The sequence below is a fragment of the Carica papaya genome, chromosome 6 (genome assembly GCF_054855325.1).
Source record: "Carica papaya isolate Zhongbai chromosome 6, ASM5485532v1, whole genome shotgun sequence".
Classification (NCBI taxonomy): Eukaryota; Viridiplantae; Streptophyta; class Magnoliopsida; order Brassicales; family Caricaceae; genus Carica; species Carica papaya.
In genome coordinates, this window is record NC_142314.1 from 2,985,927 (window position 1) to 3,001,772 (window position 15,846).

The following is a 15,846-nucleotide window of genomic DNA, read 5'->3' on the forward strand; positions in this document are numbered from 1 at the left end:
AAAAGGGCTTATGAAAACATATAAAAATTCATACATAAATATCATAAAATCGATAAAATAGAGTGATAATTAACTTTAAAAATTAATTCTTAAAATAAATTTGGCAAAATATAGTAAAAATTAATAATGAAGAAAAACAATGTGCTGCCCACAAAATCATTTTGTTTAGACATAAAACCCAATTAGATAATATAATCACCCCAATTAAAGAGAAATGAAGTAAATCAAGAAATTATAATCCTCTCTTAATTTCTTAATAATCTAGTTTTAGATATTTTTTTTTAATAAACAAAGTAAATATAATCTTATCACATATTTGTATTAATATGAATATCTTTCTATTTAAAGTACTAATTAACTTTTAAAATAAAGTATAAATACATTGGATATATATTATTCAAAATCTAGAGTTATAATTATAAACCACTTTTACAAATCAAGATGACTTTGTCTGGTTTTGGCCGCAGAGTCATTGCACTTGCACTTGCACTTCGCATAGGAAAAAAAGTATTATAATAGTAACTTATATCTATATGTTGTATATTTTTGAAAAATATTAATTTTATTATATAAATTAGGAAAATAATATTCTCATAAATTAAAAAATAAAAATAAAAATCAAGTTACAAGATTGTTTCCAGTGATGAAATGTATTTGTCAAATTAAGTCGTAAAGGCTTAAGAGAATCAAAAGCACACGCGCTTTCTTAATGCTGAGGTAATCTTATATATATATATATGTATGTATGGACGATATTAGTGTAATTAATATTATGTCAGTATGAAATTTATTTTAAGTGAAATAAAAAATTGTAAAATTTTAATTTATTATTAATATAAATAATATAATCAGTATAAATGAGATATTATAACAAGTAAATATTAATTAATTAATAATTATAATTTATACTCTAAAAATTGAAATAGACAAATTAAATAATGCACACTTAAATTAAGACAAACAACATAAAAAATTTATTAAATATAATTAAAGTTTATTTATATATTACTAACAATAATAATGTGATGGTCAGGAATATCTAATAGATGGGCAATTTTTTCACATGATCGCACGCGCTTAACATGCGATTGGGAAAAGGTATTCTTATTTCGCCAAAATTAACAACATTAAAAATGCTTTTAATTTTTTTCGGGGGGTCAATATGTTAGTTTAACGAGAAATTAAATGCTAGACAAGCTGCGGAAACACAGGGAGGAATATGAAATGCGGCCGGAATGAAATTGAAATGCAGACGAAATGCAAATTCCAAATGAGAAAATGAAAATGAAATTTAAAAAAAAAAACAAAGGATTGTTAAATTCACGCGTCGTCCTTACTTGTCATGAAATCCGTGTCGTAGTCTCCCCTTCGTCGACCTTCTCTCACACAGTCACAGCGCCACTTTTCTAGAGCGAGAGATTGAGAGAATCCACTTCACCGAAATCATTTCAAACACTGTTCATGTCTTCGTCTTCAGAGTGACACAAAGCTTCGTCTGTCAAAGGTATGTAAACGTAGAAGCTTAATTTTTATTGACTATGGTGGGGGGGTGGGTGGGGGGGGACCTGTAGGTGTTGCTTCGTTGATTACGGAAAAGAGTTTATCGGGTTTCTACAAGGGGTCCTTTATGTTTTAACTGATTTTATTTATGTGGATTAGAAGGATGGAGAGGAAAACATGTTCGTCTATTTTATTTTCTGCATTGTGACTGGTTTTCTTTTTCGTGTCACGTTTTTTGTTTTTACTCGTTTTGTTTTGCAGATTAACTGGGTATGATTTAGTTGTTTGGTTTTTGGTTTGATCGGAATTGAACTCGGTTGAGCTTGAGAGTTAATCAGCTTTGTTATTTGTTTGTTATCGGTTTAATTTCAGGGTTTTAGAGGCATTATAGTTTTTGGGAAGAGAAGGAAATGGGAGATACTGAAGAGGGTAACATTGATATGATGCAGAAGATTCAGAACTCATTTGGTGCAGTATCATCTTCCATTGCTAAGCAAACCTTGTCAATGAATCATCAACTCGATATACCCCACTTCAACCCTAATCAAATCCGCCCTAGACATTTCCCGCAATATTCCCAAGCTCTGAACAGTGGGGAAAGTAGTAAAAGAGTCGGGATACCACCTTCGCATCCCAGCCAGATCCCGCCCATTTCGCCGTATTCTCAGATCCCGGTGTCCCGCCCTGCAAACCCTCAAGTGGGTTCACAGAATTTGAGCCCGGGACCCTCTCACTCGCGATCTTTATCACAGCCCTCATCGTTTTTCTCGCTTGACTCCTTACCTCCTCTGAGTCCATCTCCCTTCCGTGACCCCCATTCAGCCACTATACCAGACCATGTTTCTACTGATGTGTCCATGGAGGACAGGGATGCTGGAGGTTCACATTCTTTGTTGCCTCCGTCACCTTTCGCACGGAGTAATTCACCTAGGGTTGGTGAGGCTTTACCTCCCCGGAAGGCCCATAGGAGGTCTAATAGTGATATTCCCTTTGGGTTTAGGTCAGTGATGCATTCATCACCACCCCTTATTCCTTTAAGAGGTTCAGTTGGCTTGGAGAGGTCCATGCCAGGGAGGGAAAATTCTGGAGTGGCCAAGCCAGCTCAGTTGGTTAAAAGAGAATCGAGCTGGGAACGAGGCAGTGACAGCACTGCAGAAGGGATGGGTGAGAGAAAATCTGAAGGAGAAGTTGTTGATGATTTATTTTCTGCTTATATGAATTTGGATAACATTGATGTTTTGAATTCTTCTGGGACTGATGATAAGGGAAATGAGAATCGTGAAGATTTGGATAGTAGAGCTAGTGGGACCAAAACCAATGGAGGTGACAGCAGCGATAATGAAGCTGAAAGTAGTGTAAATGAAAATGGCAACAGCTTGCAGGGGCAGGGAGCGGGAATGAGTTTGTCAACTGAGAAACGTGAAGGGGTTAAGAGGAGTGCTGGGGGTGATATTGCTCCAACTACTAGACACTACAGGAGTATGTCCATGGACAGTTTCATGGGCAAGTTGAACTTCGGTGATGAGTCACCAAAACTCCCACCCTCACCTGGAACTCGTCCAGGGCAACTGTCACCAACTAATTCCATTGATGGTAACTCAAATGCTTTCAGTTTGGAATTTGGAAATGGGGAGTTCAGTGGGGCCGAGCTGAAGAAAATTATGGCAAATGAGAAACTTGCCGAGATTGCTCTAACTGATCCAAAGCGAGCAAAAAGGTAATTTATTGAATTCATTCATTGATTAATCTTGGATCCTATTAGTAAATGAAAAATCTAAAATTCATTTATTGACGAATTTCAAGCCTTATTAGTAACTGAAAAACCTACCTTATACATTTTTACTTGTGTATTTGGTTTTGATTATAGGATTTTGGCAAATCGTCAGTCAGCTGCTCGCTCTAAAGAGCGGAAGATGCGTTACATTTCGGAGTTGGAACATAAGGTGCAGACTCTTCAGACAGAAGCTACCACATTGTCTGCACAGCTCACACTCTTACAGGTGAGAATCCGGAGTGCTTAAAGTCTGTCCTTGACACCTCTGGTCTTCTGTTTCTTATGTGTGTTTTTCTTCTTTATATTATTCCCAGAGGGACTCTGTTGGACTCACAAACCAGAACAATGAGCTGAAGTTTCGTCTTCAAGCCATGGAGCAACAAGCACAACTTCGGGATGGTATAATCTTAATATTCTGCCTCTTAAAATAATTTTGTTGCATTTAATTTTTTTTTTCTGTTGCATGAACAAGTTTATAACTTTTCATGGATATATATGTGGAAAACACTTCTGGTTTTCATTGCATGAATCTGGTGGGAGCTTGCTTCTGCAATTTCAAATTCATGTAACATTTTTCTTCTAATCTCCTCGAAACTACACTTATCTTTACCATTGTGCAATGTAAAACTTATTCTGAGTTCTTTCTTCATGGTTGGTAAAAATAAGAAAATTTTTCTCAATGTCTTGGGTGTCTTGTAAAATCACATGTCAATAGTGAATTGGAGTATATTTCTTGTCTAACAACATCAAGTGGACCATATCGATACCTTGAGTGATTGTCTTGTTGTTGTCCTTACATAGGTCGGCTTTCATGGCAGATGTTTTTGTAGATTGATAACTTGGTATTTGATTGGTTTTTTCAGTCTTCCTGCTGTTAGGTTATTGAGGGTCCAAGGTAGATGAGTTAATAACATCTCTTAAGCCTTATCCTGCATCTTGTATACCCAAAAAAAATATTTTACTTGAACCAAGAGTTCTATAGCAAGTATTTTTAAGATTAGAAGAACTAAATTATATTTGGTTTTCGTTCATTTGCTAGAACTGTTTACGGGATTCTGAGAAGATACTTGTATTACTTTTTTATTGGTATCATATTGCCAATTTTGTACTTTCTCTTATTCGCGGTGGTTTTCTGTTCAATTATTGCGCTTGATTAAGCATATGTTTCTGTTCTACTTCTAGATCTTAAATATTTGACATGTAGGATTTAGCTATGATCTACATACTTAATATATAGTTAAACAAATTCCACTCATATTTTCCATTCCAGAACAGATCGATTTGCATTGACAGACTTTACTTGTCAATAGGAAAATCACAAAACATCTGATTGGGATTGAAAATGGAATTTAGATATTACTTTCCTTATAACAATCTTTATATTTCTATTTAATCTCCTTCCCATTTCATATGATTAAAATTCGAACCAAATCCAAAATTGCTAATAGCTAGTTGCTATTTATTTTTTTAGTTTTCCTAAATATAGCATTTGGAAGTCCATATGCCGCATTTTGTACATTGTTTTATTCATCTCCACATTTTCTCATAAAATAGAAAAAATGAATGTTTGTCATTTCGAAATCTGACAGCTCTGAATGATGCTTTAACGGCTGAGGTTCGGCGACTTAAGCTGGCTACAGAACTGAGTGGTGATTCTGATCAATCAAAGGCCATGCTGATCAATGCCCAGCTTTTTCAGATGCAACAGCAGCAGGCTGCCCAGCTCAACATTCATCAGCTGCAGCCACCACCACAGGCCCAGCAGCCACCACCACCACCACAGCAGCAGCAGACACCACCACCACAGCAGCAGAATGGGAGCAACACTCCAAAACCCGAGTCAAACCCTTAGATTATGAAAGTTGGAGAAAGACCACCAATCGTCTTTCTTAGTTATCACTGCATGGTATTTGATGAAAGCTCGTTTTGATGCATTCATTCATTAGTTCCATCATTAGTGTCGGATTAGCAATACCCACAGATTCAGTGTGTATTGCGAATCCATTAGTTTCCCATCATTAGTGTCGGATTAGCAATAACCACAGATTCAGTTTGTATTTGCTAATCCATGTCCAGTTGTCATTTTAAGTCGCAGAGTCATATACAGGCCTTAATAGTTATATATGGGTTATAACTATAGATTTTTATTATCAAAATTTATTTATTCCTGGTAGATAAAAGAATTATATTTGGGTGTAAACCTTTTTTCATAAGATGGTCATCTCTTCTATCAGTCAAACTTTAGAAGAGTTGAAATGAACTCTTCATGTTTCGTTCAGTGAAGAATGGTATTTTGTTATTATACTTGTTTTTGTTGGTTTATTTCTCTGAGTTGTATGTTACATCTGTTATCATCACTTCATACTTCAAGCACCGGAGGAGTGAAGTACACACCCGTGGCCACGGCCACGGCCACGGCCACTGCCACGGTTGATTGTTTCGGTATTAGTCCATTGAAATGTTGAGTTTGAGCTCGACTATGTTTTATTATTTCTGTTAGTGGTTTTATTTTGTCTTGTTGGGTAGTTAGTATTTACATATTATCTAATTGATAAATGCAATGCATGTATTTTTTTATTATAAAAGTTATTTTTTTAACGTTATAATTTTTTATTATTTAAATGATCTTAAAATACCAAATATTACCTCATCAAATGAGTCCTTATTTGAAAAAAAATAAATACCAAAGAAGATTGTGTTAGAAATAAATGAGGGAACTTTGGTTGTAAAAGTTTTATTTAAGGGAATTAGGGGGGTCTTAAGTCGTCAGACTGAAGGTTTTTACCACCTTTGTTTTGGACAATTAAAAACGTTGCCGTTTTTGCTGCTCCCATCCCATGCAGATATTTCTAAATCCTCATATATTACAGCCTTTTGATTTCGATCCCATTTTCTACGCTTTGGGCTTTTGGCCCATACGATACGCTGAAACCACCTTCAGCTGCATGTTCAACGACGGTTTTATTCTACTTTAAAACAAAACCCTATTTCCATTTCCCTCTTCCCTATCAGAACCTGAAATAATCGAACCCGCTCTTGCTGTTGTTACACTCAGTAGTCGAGTTCACTGCTGAGTTTATCAGCCGAGATGGAAGATTCTGCGGCCGAGGTCGCCGATCTTCCGCTGGTCGAAGGAGACAATCCGCCGTCAGCACTAACGATGGAAAAAGACTCAAATGGTTTCGGTCAGGCGACACCAGAAGAGCTCGTTTCTCGAGCTATAGCTCCGGTGAAGAGAGAGTTCCTGCGTCCTCCACCCTCCAGGACAACCAAGCAGCAGAACGACGCTATTCAGGAGGCTCAGGCGAAGCCTTCTCAGCCCGGTTTGCTCAAGGAGAAAAAATCTAAACGCCAACTCAAACGAGAGCGCCGTGAGGTTCATTTTCTCTCTAGCTAAACCTCATTATGTACATGCTGCAGTTTATGTTATGTGTGAAAATCTTCTATAATTACTGTTGTTAATTCTTTCACGGACTGGATCTTCAACTTATTTTAATACTAATAATTTCATAGTTTTAAGGGAATTCGAGCAAAGAAAGCCCAATCACTGATTAGGTTTATCAACAAATTGAGTAGTAATTTTACACTCTCTTTGGATAGTAATAAAGGATAGGATTTTAATGTATGTTATTATTGAGCATGAGAAAATCATATTTGTTTCAATTTTCAATGTTAACAAACGGTATTTTACTGTCAAATTTGTAATGAATTTTAAAATTACGATGGTAAGTGAATATCAGTTTTTTTTTTTTTTATATTCTCGTATAATATATTTAATTTTATTTTTATTTTTATAATTTATTATTTATTTTATTAAATATAAAAATTTAATATGTAATAATTATTTATTTAAATATAAATATAATTATATTAATAAATAATTTAATTTTTTTTATTATATACTTTTTCTAATAACACTTATTATTAAATAAATAAGTAGAAATAAATTAGTAATTTGACTGAAAATACAATCATAACATTTTATTATCCAAACAAAAATATGTCATTAACATACATTAATATATAATCATTCAAATATAAAAAAAATTTGTCATCCCCATCTTATGTCATTGCCATCTAATTACTGTTATTATTATACATTAATTAACCATCACTAAAATTTATCCGAATAGAATGTTAAATGGAACAAGCTCAGTAGAATTTTGTGAAATAATTAACTGATAGAAATGATGACTGTTCTTGAACTTTCAGGAAAAAAAATCTGCCATGAACCTCTGTCCGGAAGTTGCTAAGACTGGAGATACGAGTGCATGCCCTTATAAAGATAAGTGCCGTTTTAGCCATGACTTGGAAGCTTTTAATGCTCAGGTATTTGATTGGGCATTGTATTTGACAGAACCATGACTAATTAGACTCAGTTTTTCTTTCTTTGTTCTGTATATGCATCTTTCAAATAGCAGTTTTCTCCTGACTGCAGAAACCAGTTGATCTAGAGGGAGAATGTCCTTTTATGAGCCCTGGAGCTTCATGCCCTTATGGTGTGACCTGCAGATTTGCGGGCACACATAAGGATGGTGGTCAAGTTGGATTCTCAACTTTAGGAAAGAGAAGTTCTGAGATCAATATTCTGAACAAAGATTTTCAGAAGCTTCTGTGGAAAAACAAAGTGCGGTTCCCCAAGGCAGATGCCAAACTAAAATCTTTTGGGCTTCAGGTATGCCTTGCAAAATCCATTTATTCTTATCTTCATATTTTGCCATAGTTTATTGTGATTCGTCATAGGCCCTTATCATAATTATGTAGGGTAAAGCCTATTCCAAGAAAATGTTGGAAGATAAGAAGGAAGCAAATCAAATTATGTCAAATGGATCTTTGGGTGATGATGAAAATGATTGCACTAGAGTTAGTAACTCCACAGCTGAAACCAGAAGTGCTCTGGAAGCTCCATCAGGGGTTAATCCTAATGAGACATGTGCAACTGATGAACCACCCCTGAAAAAAGCAAAATCTAATGATGGTTGGTCAAGCTTCTGTTCTTTTGGATGACATCCATTAATAATTTGCTTGGCATCAGAGATTTTTGTTGCTTAATTTTAATCTATCTCAACAGATGTGGATGTCTTGAAGAAAGATAATGCACGAGCTGAGCAAGAGGGTGTTGAAGATATTATAGTCACAGATAGTGATGAGAGCCTAAAACTACACCCTCGGGAAAAGAAGCTAATTGATTTTAGAGAAAAGCTGTATCTTGCGCCCCTGACGACTGTAGGGAATCTACCTTTTCGGAGGCTTTGCAAAGCCTTAGGAGCAGATATAACATGTGGTGAAATGGCCATGTGTTCAAATCTTTTGCAGGTTTGCCTTTGTCCATTGCTCTGGTTAATTATGAATATAATTGTTCATCAGTATTATGTTACTGTTGTAGTTTACCGTTAGTAATTGATGATGGAACAGCAAACAAGGTTGTTTTAATACAAAATACTGCTTCTACCATGCAAGGATTCTCTTTGGAATATGTGAGAGTTTTAGGTCTTATTTTTTCTGGCCAACAACTATGGTTGTTTAAAATATGGAATATGCAGCCCCTTTCTAAGAAGTTATTCCTTATATACCCAAGTGTTTCTTTCTCTTTGAATAACTCTCTACTCCGAAGGGTGACTGTGCTAGGCTCTTGCCTCGCGGTGGGTGACAAGTATCTGGGTGACAAGTATCTAGGGACCTAAGCCCCCCTACCCCACCGGTCCTGAGTGGTGCCAGGCCTCCGGTCCAGCCACTGCAGCAATGGTTTTCCAGCAGGCTGTGGCCAGAGTGCATGGGTGCGATGTACTTGTTGGGTGCGATTCACTGGCAATCATTTTTATTTTATTTTATAAAACTCTTAAGGGTGGCTATGACACAAAGCTTAACATATTCTGTGCTAACATGGTATTATAATAGTTTGCCCGGCATCTTGTTTGATTTTTATTGGTGAAATTAGATTAGATTTGTTGGAAAAGAGATGATATATTAATAATCATATAAATCTAAGTCATTAAATGATATTATGTTTCCTTCTCTCATCAATGCTTTCTGAGGATTTATATTCCCTTATTCAAACTATCATCCTCGTAGTGTTTTATTCTGTATATATGATGTTGATGTCAATTTTTCTTTTGCATGTGCTATTTTGCTTTTGGAAAAGGGTCAAGCTTCAGAGTGGGCTCTGTTGAGACGGCATTCTTCTGAGGATTTGTTTGGTGTCCAGATTTGTGGGGCATACCCAGACACTATTGCACGCACTATCGAGCTTATAGATCAGGAATGCAGAGTGGATTTTATTGATATTAATATGGGATGCCCTATCGATATAGTTGTTAACAAAGGTGCTGGATCATGTCTTCTCACAAAACCGATGCGGATGAAAAGCATTATTGAAGTAGCGTCGGGTATCGTGGAGACGCCTATAACTGTCAAGGTCAGCAATAACGTATAATAGATCTTTGCTTTGTGCAAATGCAACTGAAATTAGTTTTTCTAGTTTTAGGTTAGCAAGCTTTAGCTAGAAAACAAAATATTTGTTTTTGTTGATTCTTTTGGTTTTAATTTTATTTTATTTGCCTTTCTTCTGGCACTAGGTCCGAACAGGTTATTTTGAGGGGAAAAACCGCATTGATTCATTAATTTCAGATATTGGCTCCTGGGGTGCCACTGCAGTGACAATACACGGTCGATCACGGCAGCAACGCTATAGCAAGCTTGCTGATTGGGATTACATATATCAGTGTGCTGGAAAGGCTTCTGATGCTCTGCAAGTCCTGGGTAATGGAGATGTTTTTTCATATGTAGACTGGAACAAGCATAAGGCAGATTGCCCTGAGCTCTCTACTTGCATGATTGCTCGAGGAGCCTTAATTAAGGTATGTGTTGAAATTTCGCAATTTCCATGGTCATGTCTTCTTATTACTTGATGTTTCTCGCATGCTTTAGTCATTATTATTTCTTTTGAATTTAACTTAATTCTTTGAATAATGTCCTGTCTTATTATAAGTGAATAACAATAGCTTTTCTGTTTTGCAGCCTTGGATATTTACTGAATTAAAGGAACAGAGGCATTGGGACATCACGTCAGGGGAGCGGTTAAATATTTTGAAGGATTTTGCACGATTTGGCCTTGAACACTGGGGCTCAGACATGAAAGGTATCCAATATTGTCTATGCTATCTGTCAAATTTATAATCGTGCATAGTTGATGTGACCCTCTAGGTATGCAGAATGCTAAACTACCAAGACACGTCAGTGCTTTCCAGTTCTAATTTTTATACGGGTAGAAGACTTATAATTATAGAACAACTTTTTGTGTGTGAGTTATACCTCTACCATCAGTGTGGACTTTTTTAACAGTAGGAATTCTATTCCTACCTTTCAAGGTAGGAGTTGAATTCTTACTATTAAAGGAGGAGTTGAGTTGAATTCTTACTATTAAAGAAGGGGGAGTTATGGTAATCGTATTCTGATTATGCATGAGGATCGATGAATATATTTTGGAATTGATGAAAATTCAATGGGAACAGAACCAACCACAACAATTAAGAGTATCTAGAAAAGAGGGAAGATATAGAGAGAACAGAATTTGAGAGACAGGCCTTTGTCCAACTTATTTTGGGTTGTCAACAAGCTAATATTGTCAATACAATGAAATGGAAGCAATGGAAAAATAGTTTTGCATTCTACGCCTCAAGATCTCTATCCAAAGACTTTCTAATGTCTCTGCTGTTCAAAGATGTGCTAAATCATGACCATTGGATCTTGATGCCCATGTTTCCTTACAGGAGTAGAGACAACAAGACATTTCTTGCTTGAATGGCTTAGCTACACGTGTAGGTATGTGCCTGTAGGTCTTCTAGATATCATTCCACAACGTTTGAACTGGCGTCCACCCTCTTATTATGGTCGTGATGACCTGGAGACGCTGATGGCTTCTGACTCTGCAGCTGACTGGGTATGCTGTTTACATTTGCTCAACATTGCTATGAGGTGCAACGCAGTTATATACCTGTTAATTCTTTCTGTGCAGATTAGGATATCAGAGATGTTGCTTGGCAAGGTTCCTGCTGGCTTCACTTTTGCTCCAAAGCATAAATCTAATGCTTATGAGCGGCCAGAAAATGGCTGAGTTCTTCTTTATTTATTTTCCATTGAAGAGGGGAACTGTTTGCTTGTCTGCTAAGCTGTAGGTTTAGGTACCAGATGTCATTGGTAAATCAAGCATTTCAAGCTTTCTCTGTAAAGAGTTGATGCCTGAAACTCATGGTGGCATATTGCCTTTCCACATCCACACTGCAGGATTCTTATGCTTGTTTCTTCTAGGTGCTACCAACTTAATTTATATAGGGAAACCACGCCTTATTTGTGATCAGAAGATTTTTATCTCAGATTGCGGGGGGAAAAGAAAAAAAGAAAATGAATGTTTACTTTTAAACACTCTCAATATGCTTAGGAAACAATGAGATATTACAGGAAAGCTGAGTTCACAGAATTTAACTGTGTAAGTCAGTCTTTTGGTAATTTTTCAAGTCATTTTAAGGAGGTTTTTTAATTTTACTTTGTAATAATGTCAAGCTTTTTATAATACTATGCTTCGTACTTGCTCTGTTGCTTATGTTTGGAACATAGAGTTAATATAGAAGTTTACATTTATTTGAGGTAGAAGGGAGGTAGTAATATCTTGCAAAATGACAAAATATTCTGACTGACTTGGAATGGTAAAATATTGAAAGCGGTGGAAGAAAAACTAGATTTGTCATTCCTTGTAGTTTCAAACGGTTTGTGCAAGAAGATATGTATCTGTATATAGGGCAAATATCTAATGTCCATCTTACTTTGAGTAACTATTTTAATTTAATTATTTAAAAATATTTTTTTTTAGGTCTAAAAATATAATAGACTAATTTAGATATATTTTGATTTGATTATTTTATTAAATTAAGTATTATGATCTATTATCGTAAGTTTATAACGAGTTATGCGTTACCATAATAATCTTTGAACGTACGAGTTTGAATAGTACTAAATAATCATGTTGTTATCTAATACCTTATAGGCAGTTCGAAATCTATAGCAATTTCTTTTCTGTTGATACACCCTGCAATTTGCACTTTTGAGTTCCTGCTTTATTTTTTTATTGCTTTACGCAACAAAACTCTATTCTTTGTTGTCCTGTAATAAATTAGGATGGGCAGTTCTGATAATGGCAATGTTCACACAATTGAGTTCTTTCTGTAAGTTCCTCTGTAACTCTTTCATTTCTTTGCCATTTTGAAATAAACTACTTCTGTTGTCATTATTTTAAAATATGTTTTTGTAATATCCAAACTACCCGTAACACATAAATAATATATATATATATATACACGCAATCTATAGTTCTTTTGTTGGCAAAATTACATTAAAAATATAGTTGGATGGCGACAGCCTGACAGGTTTAGCAGAGGATATGTTCCTCCAACTCCTAAGTTCAACAGAAAAATCTTAAGCTGCGTTCTTCCTGCGAGGAATTTGCATATGGGAATATGTCTTCGGGATCTAATTTTAGTAAATATGATTGAAGTACTGACAAATAGGCTCGACGCTATATTCCTCCACCAGTTATATCGTGTCAAACTAGGTTTAGACAGATTTTAACTAACTTTTATACCTGCCGTAATACATAAATATTATTATAATTTATACACAAGCCTGCACACTCTTTCTCGCCTGCTAGTTACTTGCCTAATACTATTCTCTAGGCCTGAGTACTGAACTGAATAGAGGTCGTTCATCGCATCACCAACTCTTGTTGTCCAGCAATGGAGAATCTGTAGGTAGATTTGAAAATCCATCCAAGAACCACTACCAGCGTAAAAACAGAGAAGAATTTGGGACCAAGAGCGTCTTATCCCTCATAAGATGATGAACATGAGAGTTTTTTTTTTTTTTATTATTATTAGAAAAGTCACTCAAGCCTGAAAAAACCTCTAACACCACTTATCAGACCTTCAAGCAACAAGGATTCTCACTAATCAATTAATCAATAAACTCTTGAAGTGTTGCAGAATTGAACACACACACACACACACACACACACAAACACCATATTTTCCCTGTATAAACATCCATGCTAAGAAAAAAGAATCATAGGTATATATATATACACCGAATTGTACTTGGGTCTCTCTCTATCGTTCCAGGAAATCTATGGCATTGATATAATAAATATTAAACCAAAAGTTTTTCAAAATTGAAACAAAAGAATAAAGACTGAACAAAATTGGATAACCCTTAACATTCTCAATTCTGCACCATTTGATCCAGAAACCAGTATGATTATCTCCACCACATCATTCTACTATCGAACCCATCCTCCATCGATGTTCTCGATCCCTCCAGTGAGTCATTCTGCTATCGAACCCATCCTCCATCGATGTTCTCAATCCCTCCAGTGAGTCCATCATCGATAAAATCACCACCCCGTTTGACTTTCAGCTCGGTAGGTTTAACAGGATAGTTCCCAGAGAAGCAAGCATAGCAATAGCTAGGCGAATCGTGACCCAACATATTCTTCAAGCTATCAAATGGCAAGAATGCCAGAGAATCACACCCAATAAAATCTCTAACCTCCTCAACAGTCATCCTATTTGAAATCAATTCCTCAGAACTTGGAGTATCAACTCCATAATAACATGAAGCTATCATTGGAGGACTTGCAATTCTCATATGAACTTCTTTAGCACCAGCCTCTTTCAGTAACCTAACAATTTTAGAAGATGTGGTACCTCTCACAATGGAATCATCCACAACAACAACTCTCTTCCCTTCCAAAACGCCACGAACTGGCGAAAGCTTGAGCTTTACACCAAAGTCCCTAATTTTCTGGGAGGGCTCAATGAAGGTCCTACCCACATAGTGCGATCTAATAAGGCCTTGTTGGAAGGCCACGCCGGCCTTCGATGCATACCCAAGTGCCGCAACGACGCCAGAATCCGGTACGGCGATGACAACATCACAATCAACAGGTGCCTCTGTGGCGAGAATTTCGCCGAAGGCACGGCGGGATTCATAAACAGACCTACCAAAGACAATGGAATTTGGAAGAGAAAAGTAAATGTGTTCGAAAATACATTGCTTTGGCTCAGGATGAGGCATGAGACACTGTGATTTTACCCCTTCTTTGTCCACCACTAGAACCTCGCCTGGATAGACTTCTCGTTCATATGTTGCTTCGATTAAATCGAGCGCGCAAGTTTCAGAAGCGAAGACCACGGAGCCGTTACTACGCCGACCCATAACTAGTGGGCGGAAACCAAATGGGTCGCGCACGGCGACCAGTTTGTCCTCTGTGACGAACACCATTGAATAAGCACCTTGAAGCTTTTCACACGCGTCGATGATTCTCATAAAGAAAGGTCTGGCTTTTGATATCGCAATCAAATGAAGAACAACTTCTGTGTCGGAGCTGGTGTTGAAGATTGACCCGTTTTCTTCAAGTTTAGCCCTCAAAGACTTGTAATTTACCAGATTCCCGTTGTGCGCGACGCCGACGGAGCCGAACCGGTAGCCGGCGACGAATGGCTGCACGTTTTTCAACATGGAGGAACCAGCCGTCGAGTAGCGAACATGGCCGATAGCCATGTCGCCTGGTAATTGATCGAGCTTGGACTCGCTAAACACATCAGAGACTAATCCAACACCTGTAATCGATTGAAGTACCTTGTTACTCACCGCGACAATACCTGCACCTTCCTGTCCGCGATGCTGCAGTGCGTGCAGGGCTAAGTAACAAAGGCGTGAAGCTTCTGGGTCGCCGTAGATTCCCACAACGCCGCACTCTTCCCGAGGCTTGTCGTCATCATCGTCATTAAAACAGTCATCTGGGTTGTTTTTGTTTGTGGAATAAAACTCAGTGATGGGATTTTGGGAGGAGACGGCGAGAGAGATTTTCTGGGTCGGCGAAGCGGATGGCGGTGAGAGGGAGGTTAGCTTGTGAGAAAAATAGAAGGGTTTATGAAGGGTTTCGGGGAAAGTGATTTTCTGGGGTTTGTACTTAGGGTTAACCGAGAGGGAAGAGGAAGAGAGAGGACATATGTTAGTTGTGGTCGCCATGGATGTCCTGCTCTCTGAAAGTTTTGTTTCTTTTGCGAGGAGAACTGAGAAGAAGAAAGTAACTATAAAGAGAGAGGGAGAGGCACAGTAAACGAACTTTGATTTTGAAACGGACTAATTCTATAACTTTTTTTTTTGGAGGAAGTAGTTCTAGGTTTTTGAGAGAGAGAGAGCAAAGAAAATGCTGTTCGGTTTTGATTATGTTAACACGGCGGTGAGGTAAGTATCTCACAGAAAGAATCTTATTGGCTAATTTCACTTGTGAGGTAACTTCCACCGGCTTTACTCTTCGAACCCACTATGGTATGAGCAAAATAATATATTTTTAGGCAATAAGCAATTTTTTAATCATCACACTCAAGTCTTGGTACCCCCCCAATTAGGGATTTCTTTTAGTATTCAAATTGGAAATAAATTTGTATAATGTAGATTTGGTTTCATTTTAATTTCAATTTTACTAAATATAAGCAACAATACATGTATATAAAAATTTA

General features: G+C 36.8%; 3 protein-coding genes across 4 annotated transcripts; 2 read left to right on the forward strand and 1 right to left on the reverse strand.

Annotated features, from left to right (window-relative positions):
* The first annotated feature begins 1,327 nt into the window (after positions 1-1,327).
* LOC110808196 (Basic-leucine zipper (bZIP) transcription factor family protein) lies at positions 1,328-5,578 on the forward strand. The gene is made up of 5 exons (XM_022033601.2): positions 1,328-1,504; positions 1,873-3,217; positions 3,368-3,500; positions 3,589-3,673; positions 4,864-5,578. The coding sequence occupies exons 2-5, from the start codon at positions 1,911-1,913 to the stop codon at positions 5,124-5,126; spliced, it is 1,788 nt and encodes a 595-aa protein (XP_021889293.2). The 5' UTR covers positions 1,328-1,504; positions 1,873-1,910; the 3' UTR covers positions 5,127-5,578.
* A 648-nt stretch (positions 5,579-6,226) lies between these two features.
* On the forward strand, positions 6,227-11,873 carry LOC110808209 (FMN-linked oxidoreductases superfamily protein). 2 transcript variants are annotated; one of them, XM_022033621.2, is made up of 10 exons: positions 6,227-6,650; positions 7,487-7,603; positions 7,713-7,949; positions 8,039-8,252; positions 8,346-8,590; positions 9,417-9,689; positions 9,850-10,131; positions 10,292-10,412; positions 11,044-11,213; positions 11,289-11,873. In XM_022033621.2, the coding sequence occupies exons 1-10, from the start codon at positions 6,363-6,365 to the stop codon at positions 11,385-11,387; spliced, it is 2,046 nt and encodes a 681-aa protein (XP_021889313.2). In that variant the 5' UTR covers positions 6,227-6,362; the 3' UTR covers positions 11,388-11,873. The 2 variants fall into 2 exon arrangements, with proteins under 2 accessions (XP_021889313.2, XP_088079626.1); XM_088223500.1 differs by lacking the exons at positions 6,227-6,650; positions 7,487-7,603; positions 7,713-7,949; positions 8,039-8,252 and having other exon boundaries at positions 8,330-8,590.
* Positions 11,874-13,434: 1,561 nt separating this feature from the next.
* On the reverse strand, positions 13,435-15,545 carry LOC110808217 (amidophosphoribosyltransferase 2, chloroplastic). The gene has a single exon (XM_022033631.2). The coding sequence runs from the start codon at positions 15,350-15,352 to the stop codon at positions 13,652-13,654; it is 1,701 nt and encodes a 566-aa protein (XP_021889323.1). The 5' UTR covers positions 15,353-15,545; the 3' UTR covers positions 13,435-13,651.
* Positions 15,546-15,846: the final 301 nt, after the last annotated feature.

Coding starts and splice junctions, on each gene's coding strand:
- LOC110808196 (XM_022033601.2), top strand. CDS start 1,911: ATGGGAGATACTGAAGAGGGTAACATTGATATGATGCAGAAGATTCAG. Junction 3,218..3,367: donor GATCCAAAGCGAGCAAAAAG/GTAATTTATTGA, acceptor TTTTGATTATAG/GATTTTGGCAAATCGTCAGT. Junction 3,501..3,588: donor CACAGCTCACACTCTTACAG/GTGAGAATCCGG, acceptor TATTATTCCCAG/AGGGACTCTGTTGGACTCAC.
- LOC110808209 (XM_022033621.2), top strand. CDS start 6,363: ATGGAAGATTCTGCGGCCGAGGTCGCCGATCTTCCGCTGGTCGAAGGA. Junction 8,253..8,345: donor AAAAGCAAAATCTAATGATG/GTTGGTCAAGCT, acceptor CTATCTCAACAG/ATGTGGATGTCTTGAAGAAA. Junction 10,132..10,291: donor CTCGAGGAGCCTTAATTAAG/GTATGTGTTGAA, acceptor TCTGTTTTGCAG/CCTTGGATATTTACTGAATT.
- LOC110808217 (XM_022033631.2), bottom strand. CDS start 15,352: ATGGCGACCACAACTAACATATGTCCTCTCTCTTCCTCTTCCCTCTCG.